The sequence below is a fragment of the Buteo buteo genome, chromosome 11 (genome assembly GCF_964188355.1).
Source record: "Buteo buteo chromosome 11, bButBut1.hap1.1, whole genome shotgun sequence".
Taxonomy (NCBI): domain Eukaryota; kingdom Metazoa; phylum Chordata; class Aves; order Accipitriformes; family Accipitridae; genus Buteo; species Buteo buteo.
This window is the reverse complement of record NC_134181.1, coordinates 34,938,889-34,955,553: the sequence shown is the minus strand read 5'-3', so window position 1 is coordinate 34,955,553 and position 16,665 is coordinate 34,938,889. Positions and strand designations below refer to the sequence as shown.

The following is a 16,665-nucleotide window of genomic DNA, read 5'->3' as shown; positions in this document are numbered from 1 at the left end:
TACTGCCCACCAACTCAACCTGTTCCATGAGCAGGGTATCCTTGTTTGGTGCCAGGAGACCCCAGGGTGGCAGACAGAGGCACACAGCTTACACAGCCCTTCGGATGCCTTGTTGACAAAGACTCTGCTTACCCTCCATCCACATCTTAAGAACTCAACCAAACTCCCTAATTTTCAACCCCATGAGACCTTGACTTGCCCCATGCCCAAATGGTTTAATATTTGTGCATTAAAAAAAGAATCCTCACACTCCTGGAGTGTCAATATTATGAAAGATAGGAATGACATTGCCCATCAGTAATTTCAGACAGATGTAACTGGGCCAACCTGAGTAAAACAAAAAGATGCAGAGAAAGGTATTTAATATATATATTCATTCATTTCAATATTCAATATATTCATTCATTTCATCTGAAAGATGATACACTTACATACTTCTTTCAAAGGTAGCTATGTGGTCCTCATTACTATAGCATCAGAGCACTTCAAAATGTTTACCAAACACATACATACAACACACATATGACATAGGGAGATACATTTTAGAGGTGAAATACAAGGCTTGGGTGAACCTGAACTGAGGTCTCTCAAGCTGTAAGTTATCATCTCACCCATTCTGTCTTCCTACCACAGATAGCAGAAGTCAAAGAAAAAAAGAAAAGCAGGCTGGCCAGGAAGGAGACAGGATTGTTTTTTCACCAGTGAAAAACAAAGAGCGAGACTTCTTTTAAAAACAGAAAAAAAATTGAATCCTGAAAAACACCCGACCTGAATTCAAAAGCATCAGAGAAAAAAAAGAGAAGAGGTAGGGCTCTATACTCTGACGACACGTCCACTGTTTGGAAAGCATGAAGAAAACATAACACTTAGGGTCTCCAAGACAGCTGCAGTTTTCCTTGACTTAAACAGACCTATCTGACAGAAATTAGATTTCTTGGCCTCTTTGACTGTATTTTTCTCCTCCATAAAATAAGATTTCCAAATATGCAAGCAGACTTAAAGTCCAACGAGATAACATTGAGTTGTTGAAAATTATTACGAAAAAAAAAAAGTCCTGCATTTATCTGCGTTCTTAATAAGCAGTTTACCTTAAACTTAAAACCTTGTGGGGAAAAAAAAATGCCAAGCCCTATCAAAATGAATTTCTGCATGACTTTGGGAACCATATGAAAAATCCAAAGTAACAAAACCACCTAGCATCAGGGGACTAGTTAAAACTTCATTAGCACCTGGATACACACTGGCCACAGCTCCTACAACACCTGCAGGCTGCAAACAAAACTACATCAAGCTGCTTATCATTCTGAAGCAAAAACCAAGGATTAGACATACCTCCCACTGCACATCAGTTTGCCTCCCTAGCTACAGCAGTCACCAGGATTATGCTCATTTCCAAAGCTCACAAGCATTTTGAATTAAGTAACCTTACAGCATGAGATGGATGTACATGAGGGATCATCAGCAACACTTCACAGATGGAATTACTGAGCATCATCTATGAGTTGTTTTTGACAAACCAGAGCTTTCAGTGCCTCGAACGTGGGTGTGTTAAGATGAGTACATAAGAAGCTAAACATCCCTCTGAAGACATGAGTTTAAAAGTGTATATAATTAGAGTATCATCAGGTGTTTACAGCTATGTATTGAAGTCACTTGCTACAAACAGGTTGTCAGCTCCACTATAAAAGTAACACATCTGAAAAACAAGAGCAGCAGTCAGAGACCACAATTCCCCTCAGTCCTACTGAATTGCAGCAAGATGCTCTGTCGATGCAGTCACCGATCACAGCCAGCACCAGCAGCTTTGGAGAAAAGGGCTGGAATCCCAGCAATGAACAAGTCCAGAAAACTTTGCTCTGAGGAAAAATCCCTCCCAAATAGCAGGTGGCAGTATGTGAGTGTGAGACAAAGGGAAGTCCATCCATGGGTAGTGGCAAAGGTCGCTGAAGAAGGCTGCACCTTTTTCAAGCAGTCCAGCTCTCATCACATGGAGAAACTTCAAAGGCAGAATTGCCGAGCACAACACGTGAGCTTTGTGCATGTCCCTAAGATCAGTCAGTTGTGCGGATGCGTTTATAAGAGATCACATCAATCTAAAGTGAAGTGCTCTGCAAAGATATCATTTTTCTTCCCAAACAAACCTCGTACTTGGTCAAACTCCAAGGGCACATCAATAGCCTTTTTCTTTACTTCTTTATCAAAAAGCTACAAAGGAAAAAATAGAAGATATTGGCAAAACTCAGTACAAGCTTTTCACCCTGGCTGATACCACTGCTCACTCTAACCTCTTAAAAGATCCAGCAAATAAACCTTTTATATAAAAGCCAGCCCTGTCACCACAGCTGCCTCATGCTCTATCATTTAACAGACATTTTCCTGGTTTTCCCTGGCTGTGGGTAACCAAAAGTCAGTCTAGCTCCCTGCGCAGCAGCAAGGTTGATGAACAGAACATGGCTATTGCGTCCAGGAACCAGTCTCCTTTCCTCTGGTTCCAATCATTCACAAAGGCATAGCAACACTACCTCATAAGCTGAGAGCTCCAGGAGCCCTGATATGTCATCCTCTATTTCAGACAGCGACTGGTTCAGGATAGCAGCTGCCTTGGCCACATCTGGGTGATAATGGTTTTGTAGAGACTGCAAAAGCAAGACAAATAGGGGATGGTCTAATAAGCACAGGGTAACACGCATCTATCTGCATTCCCACACAGATATCTGCCCCTTTGCTGGTCAGATCTTCAGTGAACATCAAATTCTGGCAGAGGCAAGTTTGCTGTACTGTGCTACTACACAGCTTCAAGAAATCCTGCTTTCAGCCATCTTTCAAACACGTCAAAGGCCCCTCTCACCTGGTTCACATCCAGCTCAAGACAGATGGACTCCTCCACAGGCCACACCTGCAATGCATAACCCAATTCTGCTACCTCCCATAGCCCTGATGACACATCCGAGCTGCTGTTCTCTGGGCTTCCTGCTCCTGCACAACATCCTTGTTGCTGCTTCAGCCCCTTACACAAAACCCTTGTAGCATTTAAATGGAAAGTGATAATCCTGGCATTAAGGTTTTAGAACCACTGGACTAATTTAACCAATTTCAACCTTCACACACCATCTTACAAACGATCCAGGTGAAAGATGAACATTACAATCTTCTCCAGCATTTTTAAACCCATTTCTACAGGATGACCTAGCTGTACCCGATTAATTTTCATCAGTGCTCGGCAAGTTCCTATCTCCTCTCCAAAGCAAATAAAGCGCCCCGTACATTTGCAGGTATTTAGTCTGTTTCAGCTGTTAACTGCACACTTTTCAGCTGCACAGTCAGATGTGTGCTCACAAGTCACCTACTAATTAGCACATACAATTTCTCCAGTGTATGGAATCCTTTGCGTCTTACGCTAGGATAGATCTGATTTGCGAGACATTATGTCAGCAGGTTCTTGTAAGCAGGACTCCCTACTGCCAAGACGCGTCAAGGAAGTGGCAAGGGTGGAAGAAACCCATACCAGACCAGATGTTCCTTTTTAGCTGACATACCTGAATCTCCCAGAGAGAGCTCTCCAAAGCCCTGCTTTCAGATGGCTTCTCCTCCTCCATAATATATGGATCTTCTGACATACCTAAGGAAATAGAGATACAGAGCTAATACCTCCTGCGTGATGTACATAACCCCAAAGGGAACACAGAGACCCAGAGCGGTGCTGCAGCCAGAGTTGCTCCTTCCCAAGACATTTAGGGTCCAGGAGCAAGCCGACGCATCCCAGCACAACCCAAGAGTCACTGCTGGCAGCACTGCAGAACCATGTTACTTTTTTAAAGAGCACAGGAAGTAGGGCACCAAGAATATCTCAGGCAACTTTGAATGGTCACTACTGATGTTCAACACTGGTCAGTTAAATCAGAGAGATGAAGTAAAAACTCAGGAGACCGCTGAGGCCCTAGTGAGGCCACCTACACAAAAACACTACAGACAGAAATTTAGGAAGCTTCTGGTTTCTGCATTTGGTTTCTTCTCTCTTTTTTTTATGGTCCTGAGGTGAACAAGACAAGCTCAGCGGTATGGTACAGCTCCCCCAGTCCTTTAGCACTTGGAAGTAGGCTGGGTCAGTGTGGCAGGCTCAAAGCAGCCTTCACCCAGAGAATCACAGAGGCAGTGCAGCCAACTGTGAGGCCCAAGGTCAGAAAGGAGCAAAGCAGGCAGGTCTTCAGAGGCAGAGAACTTGCAAGAACAGCCCACTGGCTTTCCACGAACTCGAGGGACAAGGGGATCCTTCTAAACCTCAGAACCAGGGCTGGGATCTCCCCTCCTCCTTCGCAGGAATCCTGCTCTTTATGTTGTCTGAAGGCGTAACCCCAAACTCCCCTGGCCACCTTCCCTCTTACCTTCTGGCCCATTAGGTCTGTGTACCAGCACTCTGCATGCAGGATGCCTCCGAAAGAGATTACAGATGAAGGGAATGACCATGAGTAGAGCTTCGGGAGGAGCAGTCAGGGCCAGCCGGGAGAGGCGCTTTATAAATGCTGCCACCAGGTAGGCTGGCAAGTGACTGTTGGAAAGGAGACAGAAGAAACCAGCCTGTAGAAGTGCTAGCAAGTGAGCCAGCAGCCTCACCAATCCAAACAGCACGTCGGGTTAAAGATCAGTGGGGCTCTTCAGATTTTGTCAGCTATGAAGTAAAGAGAAGCTACAAGAATCCTGTTTCCAAGCCATAATATAGGGTCTTGTGTCCTCTCTGGAACAAATCTGGGGGCATTTCCATTCAATACATGAATAATCTCAAATCAGTCTGTGATTCAATCCAGATGCATGGCACCACTCCAAGCACTTGCCAAGCATATCTCTTGTACATGGTCATTCACATGGCAGTCTTTATTCAGTCCTTTTATAAACTTCTGAGTGCTTGGCCTGGCAACCTTAATTATATTCTTCTAATGTAATTTTGTGGGTTTAATTAATACATAGGCCATGGTGTTAAATTTACGTAATACTTCCAGGACTAAAGCAAGCACCACAGCTGTTAATGGGAACATAAAGCTGCTGTAATGTAAATGTGCAGAATAGTTCTTTTTTTATGGTAAAAATGCAAATTTCTAACAGCAATCAGCTCATCTAGGCACTTTCTTCAGGTCAGAAGAGCCGGGATGAAAGATGACAATTTTCAGCCACTCGGCCTTCAGCCCTGGGGCATGCTACACCTGCAAGGCTCAGCAAAGCCACTCCACAGGACACCATCTGTCAGATCTTGTTACTCTCTCCAAAGTACACTATGAATACAAGGGGTTTGATAAGAAGTGCCTAGTGCTGAACTGTAAAGCGTTACTCTTGGTTTATTTTATAACATATGATGGCAACTATATGACCAGCTGCTTATCTAGTTTCTTCCCTGTGTACAATGAATTGACAGCATCAAGACAGACTGTCAAACACTTTATATTTCAATGTTATATGGCTGCAAAACGTCATCAGTTTATTAACAGCTTTATGATCTATAAAAAGCCTGCAAATGTTACTTTTTCCATATTCATAAAGACAGACAGAAAAATCACCACTTTCAGCCAAAGTGGAATACAGATCAAAATACATCCACAATCACTGGCGGATCAAACTCAGGTAACTAACTGCATTTTTACTTTCTGAAACTAGATGGTTGTGTGGCAAATCTTCAAAAATAGCACATGAAAAATTACACAACACTACAATAACTTGGGTTCAGTTTTCTTGCTAAAAATGCACCTAATCCAATAGGCACACTGAATATGCTATATCCAGACATGTGGCAGACTGTTCAAGAACAGTCTCTGGCTAACAGAAAAGCATGAAGAAAATAGTGAACATACATAATAAAGATGCAACTTACGATGAAGACAAAAACAGATCAGCCAAATGGAAAAAGCGGGCTCGGTACTTCACATGATATATAGAAGGGTCTAAAAGACTATACAGCTTTTTGTAAAAGTCAGGATATTCCCTGTTAAAAAAAGGAAAAAGACAATGTCCGTTTGTGATGTACAATAGGACTACACTGTGTCTAAATGTTTCTGTGCTTTCATTATAGACTACCCCAGACCACTGCTGTGCTCTGTTTAGCTTTCTTAGGCTTCTCTCCACAGCCACCACTTAAAAACAAGCTGTACGGTGAATTTATGGCTCTTGCAGTGCCCAACCATTTTCAGGATGTGAAGCTATGTCCATTGACTGCAAATGGTACAGGATCCAGTGAAAGGCACACCAAAGACTATGGCTTCACTGTGTAATCAGATCAATTAAGTCTATTATCAAAAAAGTCTACTTTCAAGTGCTGAGCAACCACAGTCTGGGGAAGAGGATATTTAGGCTCAGCTGAAAAAAGATCAGACTATCAAAAGAGCTCAGCATCCAAACAGCTGAGCCTCTTGTGCAGAGTTCAGCTTTCTCGTGGGGGAATTTTAAAGCCTGAAGATGTGTAGAATCCATTTCAGTTCCTTCCTATAAAGATATAAATGCAAAAACCCATGTCCCTTTAAACAAGATGCTCTTTTCACTTACAGATTATGCTGATGAATCAGAATAAATAATCCATTTAAGGCTAGAAGACTGATTGCTCCACCTGTAAGAAAGGCAGGTATCAACACCATAAGAAAATAAGTATCAGCTTCAACTTGTTTCTATTATAAAACCTTCCTACAAGAAACACAAAACTAAGAGTACCTGCAATTAGAGCAAGCACAATAGCTGTAAGGTAACAATTTCATCTAAAACCATCCAGAGGCTCATAAGTTACTTACAAAGATTAAACTGTAGTTTAGAAGAACAGGCTCTAAAGGACTGAGAGACACAAACATACTGATCTGACTCCCCAAGAAAGCCATACTGTGTAGGCAAAGGTCTCCCCAGAGAAGACATTTCTGTAGGAATCTGTGCATCCTGTGTCCAGATGCAGGCCAGGTATCACCATTGCTGGCTGAACTCTAGAAGAAATCACTCCAGTATTCTACTCTTCCCAAAGACATAAATATAATCTTCCCTACATACAAGGAGCAACAACACTAACACACACAGTTAAAAACATCTCATTTTCAGGGACAACAAAGTTCACATTAGTTCCTTAGCTTGAAGCCAGCCAAAAGTACATCTGTTTCATCACCCAGGCTGAGGTGTTGCATCCAGCAGCCCTTCCAAGTCCACATGTACCATGCCGCAGAGCCTCAGAAAGAACAAAAAGGCCTGTTTCACTCACCTATGCCATAGGCCACTGTCAAGAAGTCTATCATGAGAGTGGGCTCATTCATATAAGGCAGGATGGAGTCATGTAGAATGACAAGAACTTTTTTGTAAAGGCCAGTGGGTAGCTGTAAAGGACAAAACAATACAGTGAAACAATCATTGCAGGGAGAACTCGGAGAGCAACAGCAATCCATGGCTCAAAAAGGCAACACACAAGCAAAACGGAATGTGCCAGGACAATACAGAATGGCTTGCAGAAACAGTTCCCAAATGGGAGAGTTTACAAGTGACACCTCACAATTCAGTTCATTCAAAGAAGCTGGTGCTCACAACTAAAAGTGTCATCACAGCTCAGAAGAGAAAGTCACCAGCAAGAAGGCTTTGGAACCTTCAACTTGTGAACAGAGGTTGTTATGCGGCAGATCACTCCTAACAGGCAGACTTAAGGTGGGAAAAAAATGCTGAGAGTAAGGAGAAGCAGCAGACTGTACATGAGGTCTTGTTTCTCAGCAGAACAATCCAGCAGAAGTGGTGACTGGGCAGTTCTCATTTGACACTGAAAGCATAGTGGGCTCCTACCAGGAGCTCCATGCAAGGACAGCCACAGCCTCTAATGATTAGTAGTTAGAAAGCAATGCAGATCAGTCGCAGAAGTAACACTCACCTTGTGCTTCAAAAAACTGAGCCACATTTTTTCAAACGCCTGCCTGTGTGCCTTAAAACAGAATTGCAAGCAGTGAGTTAAACACACTGGTGTAGATAAAGCTCTATTTTAAAGTAGATAAAATTTCAACTCTGAAGCACCAAATGAACAGTTACCTGCAGCTTCGACACTTTCAATTCCTCCCAGTTATCTAAGAAAAAAGGGAAAACAGATGTTGAACTTGAAATGGATGTTTAAAAAATTAAGACAACCCTTTTTTACTTAGTCCTTTGATACCCTAAGAATTTGGGCTGAAGTCTTGTCTTGACACAAGGCCATGACAGACCCCGCTGTAGACTGAGGAATATGGATTTTGTAATACTGTTTAGAATCACTGTGATCAGAGAAGCAGACATTTTTCAGACAGTATGAATCTTTACACAATAAAAATCTTATTTTCCTTTTCATACACAGTTCATCATGTGGAGCTTACTAACCTTGCTTCACCATAAATTTGACCATGTCACACTCTTTGTTTGGCATGTTAATGGGCGAAATGAGGGCAAATACGTTCTGTTGGTAAAATGGCAGCGGCCTCTGAGAAAAAAAGCATATAATCAAACATGAAGCAAGTTCCACAACAGATGGTACGATGCCGGACTTCAACATTGTCCTATTTCCCAAGCACTGAATATATTTAGGAAAGAAAGAGCAAAAGAAAAATGCTGATGGCTGGTGTATATACTGGTATATTCTCTATTGCTGCCTCGTCCTGGAGTGTTTGCCTAACACAAAACTTATCCCTGAACTAAATTCTGGTCTAACAAAACTGGTGGATCCCAGTAAAGAAAACAGACTCTTCTTCTGCACAAGAGAGAGAACAAAATTAAGTGTTCTGTGTGTGCCACCCAAGCTGCAGAGATCTGGGTAAAAGAGAAGCTAGACCCCAGACAGGTTTTGCAAGAACAACAGTATGTGTGTCTTCAAGTACTTCCAATTTCAGACTGAAGACAGTCTTAGCATAATTGGCATACACTGTGAGCAAGAAAAAAAAATAAAAAAATAAAAAATCAATGCCTTCAAGTGAGCACACTCATTTCTCTTGCTTCCAAAGTCTTTCCATATACCACTAGTTCCTCCCTGCTTCATGGGAAAGATACACGTTTCAGAGCAGTTTATCCAGACCCACCTCAACAGTAACAATTTGTTACCTCTTTTGTCTTCTGCATGACTTGTCCAATATTCTCAGTGACAGCCTTTATGACAAAGTACCGAATGTCATCATACTCCATATATTCTTGAAAGCGAGAGATCAGGAGTGAAGAGTCCTCATTTATGGGAAGCAAGCCATCAACAACTACCTAACAAAAAGTTTGTAAAGGAAAGCAACGAGTCAGCGTCTTACAGTACTGGAGTGGACAGCGAGCTGTGACAGCTCCTGTCTTTCTGAAAGGCAGCTAGCATGGCTGTGTGCTGCTTGCCACAAAACAACGTTCACAAGCCACTTTGACAAGCCCTCCTGACCTACAAGATGGGCCCCTTCTATCAAAAACAATGCCATTTAGAAACGACACGGTGGCTGAACCGGGGCAGTACCTTCCCTCTCATCTCCTAATCCTTGCAAGTGAGGCCAGGGACTCCAAAAAACCACCCCAGAACTGGTACCACATAAACACTCAGGAATCCAGCTCAAACCTGTACAAGGCAGCTGCTCCCACACCTGCAAGCGTCGCCTCAGCAGGGACAGAAGCACTAGGTCTCGGTGCTCGCTCTAGACCACCACCCTCCCTGCGTGCTGACAACCTCCTAGCTTTAAATTTTAGTACTGGAGAAGGTGAGCACACGAGGTCGTGTGCGCCACCGGCTAAGCGACAGGAGGAACTCTTCAGTTCTGCAGCTTACCTTAAGAAGTTCACGAGGAAAAGTTAAACTCCCCTTCCACTCTACTTTGATCAATGGATATCGTGCCTCCAACTCAACAAACTTCATGAGGGTGCACAGTGACAGTTCCTTCAAAAAAAAAACAACAACAGAGACCCCCCACCTCAACAAGGGCACCAGGGTTGAGACCCAAAGGAGGCAACTTCTAAGGGAGGAAGAACGAACCAAGATGTTCTTCTCTGAGAAAGCTGCGTGCCCGCTACCGGCAGGCTGGTGAGCTGAGGTGAGCCAGAGCACCAGCCATGTCTTAGAGCACGGCCTGCCCAGCCGCACTCAAATATTAGAGCGAAAATTGCTTCGGCATCGCAAGGGACCCCCGCGTGAACCGGTGTCTCAGCAGCAGGCTCAGGACCTACCTTGACCTGGAAGGCAGCGTGTCCCATCAGTTCCGCCAAGGAACCCACGCAGTCCTTGTAGCGGTGCCTCATCCATATCTTGTACTTGTCCTCCGCGCTGTAGTTCCCTGCAGGGTGAACCGGGGACGAGTCTCGAAAGCTCAGACCGGCCGGGACGAGCCCCAGGGAGAGGCGACCCAGGCTCAGGGCCCTGCCTCTCCCCGCACACCGCCGCACGAAACCCCCGACTCACCGGCGAGAGAGGCCTCCTCGGCGGGCAGCGGGCCCACGAACAGCTCCCTCCGCTCCAGCAGCGCCCCGAACAGCCGGCTGCAGGTCCGGGCGGCGCAGAGGACGTCCTCCTCCTCCTCCTCCTCCTCCTCCTCCGCCCGGCCCTGGGGAAGAGCGCGTCCCTGAGGAGAGGGGGGAGGCAGGGCGGCCCGGCGCGGCCCCGCTCCCGGGGCTCGCTGCGAGCCGCGGCCCTCAGCCCCCAGCGCCGCCCCGCCGGCCGCCCGTCCCCCCTCACCGCCAGCAGCTCCAGGATCTCGAAGACGCGGTTGGCGTTGCTGCGGCTCCCCAGCACGGCTTCCAGGCTGGAGGCCAGCGCGGCGGCCCGCGCCATGCTGCCGGCCGGCGGAAGGAAGGAAGGGAGGGAGGGAGGAAGGGCGGGAGGAGGAGGAGGAGGCGGCGGCTGCGGCCGCTCCGCCCGCTGGCGGGGACGGGGCTCGGAGCTCGGAGCCGGGGCTCGGAGCTCGGAGCCGGGGCTCGGAGCTCGCTGCTGCGGCAACCCGAAAAGCGGATCTGTGGGGAAGAAGCTCCCGAGTCCGTCCCCCCCCCGTTCCCTCCCCCGCGCGTTACAGAAGGCAAGGCGAGGCGGTGTTATAAAAATGTACACTTTATTACACCTTCAGGTAGGATACATCACTATTCCTTATAATCCTACTGGATCAAGTACAAATGCTTATGTTCATCAGTTATTTACAGGTTGACTTCCTAACACACTCCTGGGAGAAAGACACATCAAAAGGAAAAAAGAAAAAAAAAAAGTGATTTTTATCTTCATTAACTGACCTAAACAAGAAACAATTGCCTCTTTAGACACCAAATCAGACCAGCACAATGATGCAGTCAACAGCTTTCCCACTGTTGGACGTGTTCCCCCCCCCCCCCCCGACTTTCATGCACATAATAAGAGCTAAACATTTAAAAGTAAAACTGGGGCTAACTAAGCAATATTTTTGGATGAGCAACACTATACTGTACACGGTGTCAGTTATCCGTTACCATTGCATTTCCTTTGCATTTTAAACTATTCCACTGCCAACACCACCAGCTTTGCGGCTAGTAATGAAGTTCAGGTAATGGCACAGACCGGTGGTTCGGCAGGGTCAGCGGAACACTACTGCATGCACAAACAGTTTAAAAAAAAAAAAAACAACAACAAAACAAACAACAATGCCCCCATATCTGCAGACCTGAGGGTCCAAGAAAAAGAGGATGCAGGAGAAAAGAGGTCTAAAATAAACCCCCCCCAAAAAAATCAGGAACGCTGCCTGACCCCGTGTTAACATTTGTGATCTTAACAGAATGGGCTGAACCTATCCTACTTAAAACAGAGGAGCTGACTGGGTATTCTTTCTTGTTTAAGCCATTTGGATTGCTAGGTACCAATAGGTGTGTACATACAGAGGTAAGAACGAAAGATATGCTTTCCTTGCCTTTAAATAGGCTTCCCGCCTAAAAGAGTGAAAAGATCACAGAATGGAAAAATAATTTTAAAAACATCTCAGAAAAGGAATGTTGTAATTTTGTCTGAATTTTACAAGTCATGCAGTTTTATGGCCAAAGTAAAATAAATCCATTCAAGCCACCAAGAGCTTTTCGATTCCTCACTCAGTGCTGTTTGCAAACAGTCTGTTTTTCATTTTATGCAAGAAAAGTAAAGAAAACCCCCACAGTTCTATGCAGCTTTTTGCTTGGGTTTTTTTTTTGTTGGTTGTTTTTTTTTTTTTTCATAACAATAAGGCAAACTGATTTGGAGGAAGAGGCCACGCTCTATTCACATCCAAAATACCCACCTGAAGATACATTCATCATTAGCTTTAGTAAAAGAATAGTACAAAAGTTAGATCTTATTCTTTACACAGTTGAAGAATTAAGTCTTAGATTTAATTTCACTATTCTCCCCTTCCCCCAGCCCCCCACCCCCCCGAGCTGAAAGCTGAGTAGAAAGTACTGAACATTTAAACATGTTGCAAGAGCAGAATGAAACTGAGAGATTAAATTTTATCAGTTGGAGATTTTCCTTGACGGAAGTCCCATGAGAAACAGCTACGGATCATTTGTTTAGCTGTATCCACTGAACAATTCTTTTACAAAAAAAATGGGCTACACTTTAATACACATCTACTATCAACACAGTATTTACTCAGTTCATGCCTAAAATACCCATTATCTTAAAGTGAAATATGAGAATGAGCGCACAGGTTGGGTGATTCAATAAACTGTACACAAAACTACTAACAAACATTTTAAAAGACTTACAAAAATGGAGAATGAAACTTTTTTTCCTTTTTAATTACATATACTTACAGGTTTTCACATTTATTGGCTAAAGTTTGCAGGGAGCACTTCAAATATGTTCGATCTTCCAGAGGTATTTACCTCAAGCAAGAACAACATGCAGCTTTTATACAGATGGAAAATACTTTGCTATGTTAGCCACACTTGGTTCTTTGAATGGCTTCGCCCTAGATATGGAGCGTCCATCCAAACGATAGCAAAGAACTGCATATTCCCACGGGCAGTTTGTGGTATGCTAAGATAGATGAATTTTACTGACGTTTATGGCATATTACCATGTTACTTTTGTGAAGCTGGGCAGAATTTAAACATAAGTAATGCTTGCTTTATCTGGTTTGAATGAGCACAGAGAACACTGGCAGAATGCATCTTGTACAGATTTTGAGTGCTAAACAGTTGCTAATACGCTTAAGTTTTATGAGAGTTTCCATGTTTAAATGTTCACCAGCAAAAAACCTTCTGCTAAAAAAAAAAATAAAATAGAGGTGGTTTGTCTTCATTTGGATGTTTGGAGTCGCTTCTCACTTGGCTTAGCAAACAAGAAATGCTGTGTTTCCCTGTTATTGCATTCTAATCATTAGTTCAACTTGGCTTAGTAGGTGCCTTTAATCTGACAGTAGGCGTCCTCATTTGTACTTTTGCTTGCTGATTCTGGGCTTCAGATGCTGCTGGTGTCTGGGCTGGATTCTGTACACCTGGAGCCTGAATCTGGGGAGATGCTGTTGTCACAACTTGCTGTTGTATCAGTTTCTGCTGGACGACCTGAGCAGTAGCAGTTGTTGCAGGAATCACCTGAACCTGCTGTTGACCTGCTGTCGTCTGAGAAAGCGTCACAGTTTGGGGTTGAGCTTGTACCTAGACATTAGGATGACAAGCCAATTACAAAAGAATAGTTTGGCATTAAACGGATCATTCATTACGTTTCCACTCTACAGAAGGCATCTGACTTACATAGGCATTCGCTCTCTTGACTGACAAGTATCTTGGACAAAGTAGGAAGGCTGGGAGGGATTCTGGGAACATAGGCTCTGTGGTTTCACTGAGAAACACTGTTCTGTCACATTTTCTAGAGCCGTATAAAACAGAACTAAGAGCCAAGATGCCTGTAACTCAGATCTCTGCAGCGCAAATCAAAGGACATTCCCCCAGATCCTTTACAGAAGATAAATGGAAAGTATAGAAACCCCACTGGATAAACAGGAAAATTCCCATACTGCAGAAGCAGAAGTGAAGGAACAGAGAAAAGAACAGAGGGAGGATCAAAGAGGTTAAAATGCCAACTGTGCACCCATATTATGACAATAAATACAGCCACTGAGGCTTCCTACCAGTCTCTGACATTATCCTTTCAGACTACAGCTGCCAGTCTCTATTGCCAATTTACGGTGGAATAGTTTGAGCTCCATCCAGAAATCTAATTTTCATAGCACTACCCAGAGCAAGGAAGAAAAAAATTCAACATCTCCTTCTTCAGAGGACAAGGTAATGAAAACTGAGCAGCTCCATCTGCCTTTGTCAGAGACAGAAGCCAAATGAAGCTGCAAGGACTTCTCTAGGGGAAAGTTAACTCTTGACCGATCCAAGAGGAATCTGCTGGGAAGCACTAAAAATGCAGGTAAAAAGAATGCTACATACACATCAAGACCAGAATTTTAAAAATACTTAGCATAGCCTAATCCTACTGCCATTGTTGTCACTGGCATGTGTGGGAGGGGAGCTGTTTATTTGTCTTTTTACCATGGACTTCAACAGTTCCAGAGTTATGCCAACGTCAATGAGTTTTGAAAATCTAGCTTTTAAAGTCCCTTGAAAAATTATCTAGGAGCTCTTACTGACTACAGAGGACAACTCAACTTGTGTTGACTGATAAGCTTTCTACTCCCTGCTGTCTACCTTGCCCTTGAAGCATTCACATCTGAGGTGGTTATCAGTCAGCTTACACCACTTCATCATTGTTTTAAGATAAACAGTCACAGATTTTATTCTGCACTGAAACACTGCACTAAAACCTGTGACAGATGAAGAGCCGATTGGCTCAGATTTTTGTGCACTGGAGGCAGTAACTTCACCCACCGTCCAAAGTTAAATCATTCCTGCCAATCAACTGCGTAAGTTATGCCGGTTGCTAAATGGTCTGAATAACATTGTTCTGAACAGTGTTAAATAAACTGCCTGGTATTTAGGGGAGGGGAAACCAAACCATCTGACCTTCTCTTGCCCTAGTCCCGTCTGTTATCATACCACATTCAGAACAGATACCACACCATTCTGACTTTTTGTCATGGTTTAACCCCAGCCAGCAACGAAGCACCATGCAGCCGCTCACTCACTCCCGCCCCCCCCTCCCCCCAGTGGGATGGGGGAGAAAATTGGGAAAAGAAGTAAAACTCGTAGGTTGAGATAAGAATGGTTTAATAGAACAGAAAAGAAGAAACTAATAATGATAATGATAACACTAATAAAATGACAACAGCAATAATAAAAGGATTGGAATGTACAAATGATGCGCAGTGCAATTGCTCACCACCCACCCACCGATTGACACCCAGCCAGTCCCTGAGCGGCGATTCCCCCCGCCCCCACTCCCCCCAGTTCCTAAACTAGATGGGACGTCCCATGGTATGGAATAGCCCGTTGGCCAGTTTGGGTCAGGTGCCCTGGCTGTGTCCTGTGTCAACTTCTTGTGCCCCTCCAGCTTTCTCGCTGGCTGGGCATGAGAAGCTGAAAAATCCTTGACTTCAGTCTAAACACTACTGAGCAACAACTGAAAACATCAGTGTTATCAACATTCTTCACATACTGAACTCAAAACATAGCACTGTACCAGCTACTAGGAAGACAATTAACTCTATCCCAGCTGAAATCAGGACACTTTTACAAAGCACTTGGCTCAGCTTTATGAACTGGAACAAAACAACTTGTAACCCTCCATTTGTCCTCATTTTTGTAGAACAAACTCAGATGACGCTCATTAGTTCAATTATTTGCTATCTTGACTATGTATCACAAGAAACCAATTTTTAAAACTTCTTTCAGCTCTAGAAAATATTTTTTTCAATCTGTTTTCCAGCTTATCTACAGTGATGAACCAATGTTGCTCCACCTACCAAAGTTTTAGACTAGAGAATATACAGCAGCTTACTTGGTATTCACATGATTCATTTTTATAGAAGGGCACTTGCTATATCCTTCAAAAATACTGCCTATGCCACACACAAGGTGAAAAACACACATATTCCAAATAAATGAGTTTTCAGTAGGATCATGTTTCTAGTGCTGTATCTGACAAGTGCAAAACCTACCTGTTGGGAAACTGAAACCATCTGTTGAATATTGGCAACAGTAGCCTGTTGCTGGACCACTTGTGGAAGTTTTGCAACCTGTAGCGACATGAAATAAAGAAAGATTTCGTCAAAATAAAAAATTGCTACTAGCAGCAAAACACCATACCTATCAAAACTGCTAGTGAGTGAAAACCTTTCCAAAGTCCTGTTCATGGTAAGCTGCAGCTTGGCATTCTCAGTGATACTGAACTTCTGTAAAACTTTTTAGGTCAGTGTATTGAAGAACTTAGCTAGGAGAGGAAGAGGAAAAGTCATATTTTCAATTTTAACTGCAACATACTCGTTTCCTCCTAACTATATATAAAATTGAAGGAAGCACAGAAGTTCTAATGTGCTACATTATCTTAGATATACTTTTGAAAGAATAAGGCTTCCAATTCCTAACCCCCTTCTTTTTCCTTGGTTAGACTGATCCAGTTATGCAGAAGAGAAGATAATTGAACTGTCACCTACTCTTGGCTGCTCGAGATTAGGCTGGGAGGCAGCACCAGAAAACAGGAAGAACTCTGGCTGAATGTTCCTTAGTAAATACAGCATGGAATCCCTTGCTTAAATAAAAAGGAGTGACTCTATTTATTTATTTATTTCAAAGAGGAAAGGTGAACTTACAGCTCAG

General features: G+C 43.7%; 2 protein-coding genes across 18 annotated transcripts in view; both read right to left on the bottom strand.

The window, feature by feature from the left end:
• Positions 1 to 359: 359 nt before the first annotated feature.
• On the bottom strand, positions 360 to 10,769 carry NOC4L (nucleolar complex associated 4 homolog). The gene is made up of 15 exons (XM_075041499.1): positions 10,649 to 10,769; positions 10,376 to 10,517; positions 10,144 to 10,250; positions 9,749 to 9,856; positions 9,058 to 9,207; positions 8,344 to 8,443; positions 8,023 to 8,057; positions 7,868 to 7,918; positions 7,217 to 7,328; positions 6,526 to 6,586; positions 5,858 to 5,968; positions 4,383 to 4,546; positions 3,537 to 3,619; positions 2,523 to 2,636; positions 360 to 2,205 (listed from the first exon to the last, which is right to left on the bottom strand). Exons 1-15 carry the CDS (start codon positions 10,742 to 10,744, stop codon positions 2,089 to 2,091), a joined length of 1,551 nt encoding a protein of 516 aa, XP_074897600.1. The 5' UTR covers positions 10,745 to 10,769; the 3' UTR covers positions 360 to 2,088.
• Positions 10,770 to 11,007: 238 nt separating this feature from the next.
• LOC142037264 (E1A-binding protein p400-like) overlaps positions 11,008 to 16,665 on the bottom strand; it is a 54,747-nt gene continuing 49,089 nt past the window's right edge. For all 17 annotated transcript variants that reach the window (XM_075041479.1, XM_075041481.1, XM_075041483.1 and 14 more), the window contains 2 exons: positions 16,008 to 16,085; positions 11,008 to 13,560 (listed from right to left, as the gene is read on the bottom strand). In XM_075041479.1, the coding sequence (XP_074897580.1) occupies positions 13,288 to 13,560; positions 16,008 to 16,085 (351 nt within the window). In that variant the 3' untranslated portion in view covers positions 11,008 to 13,287. The remainder of the gene's footprint in view (positions 13,561 to 16,007; positions 16,086 to 16,665) is intronic.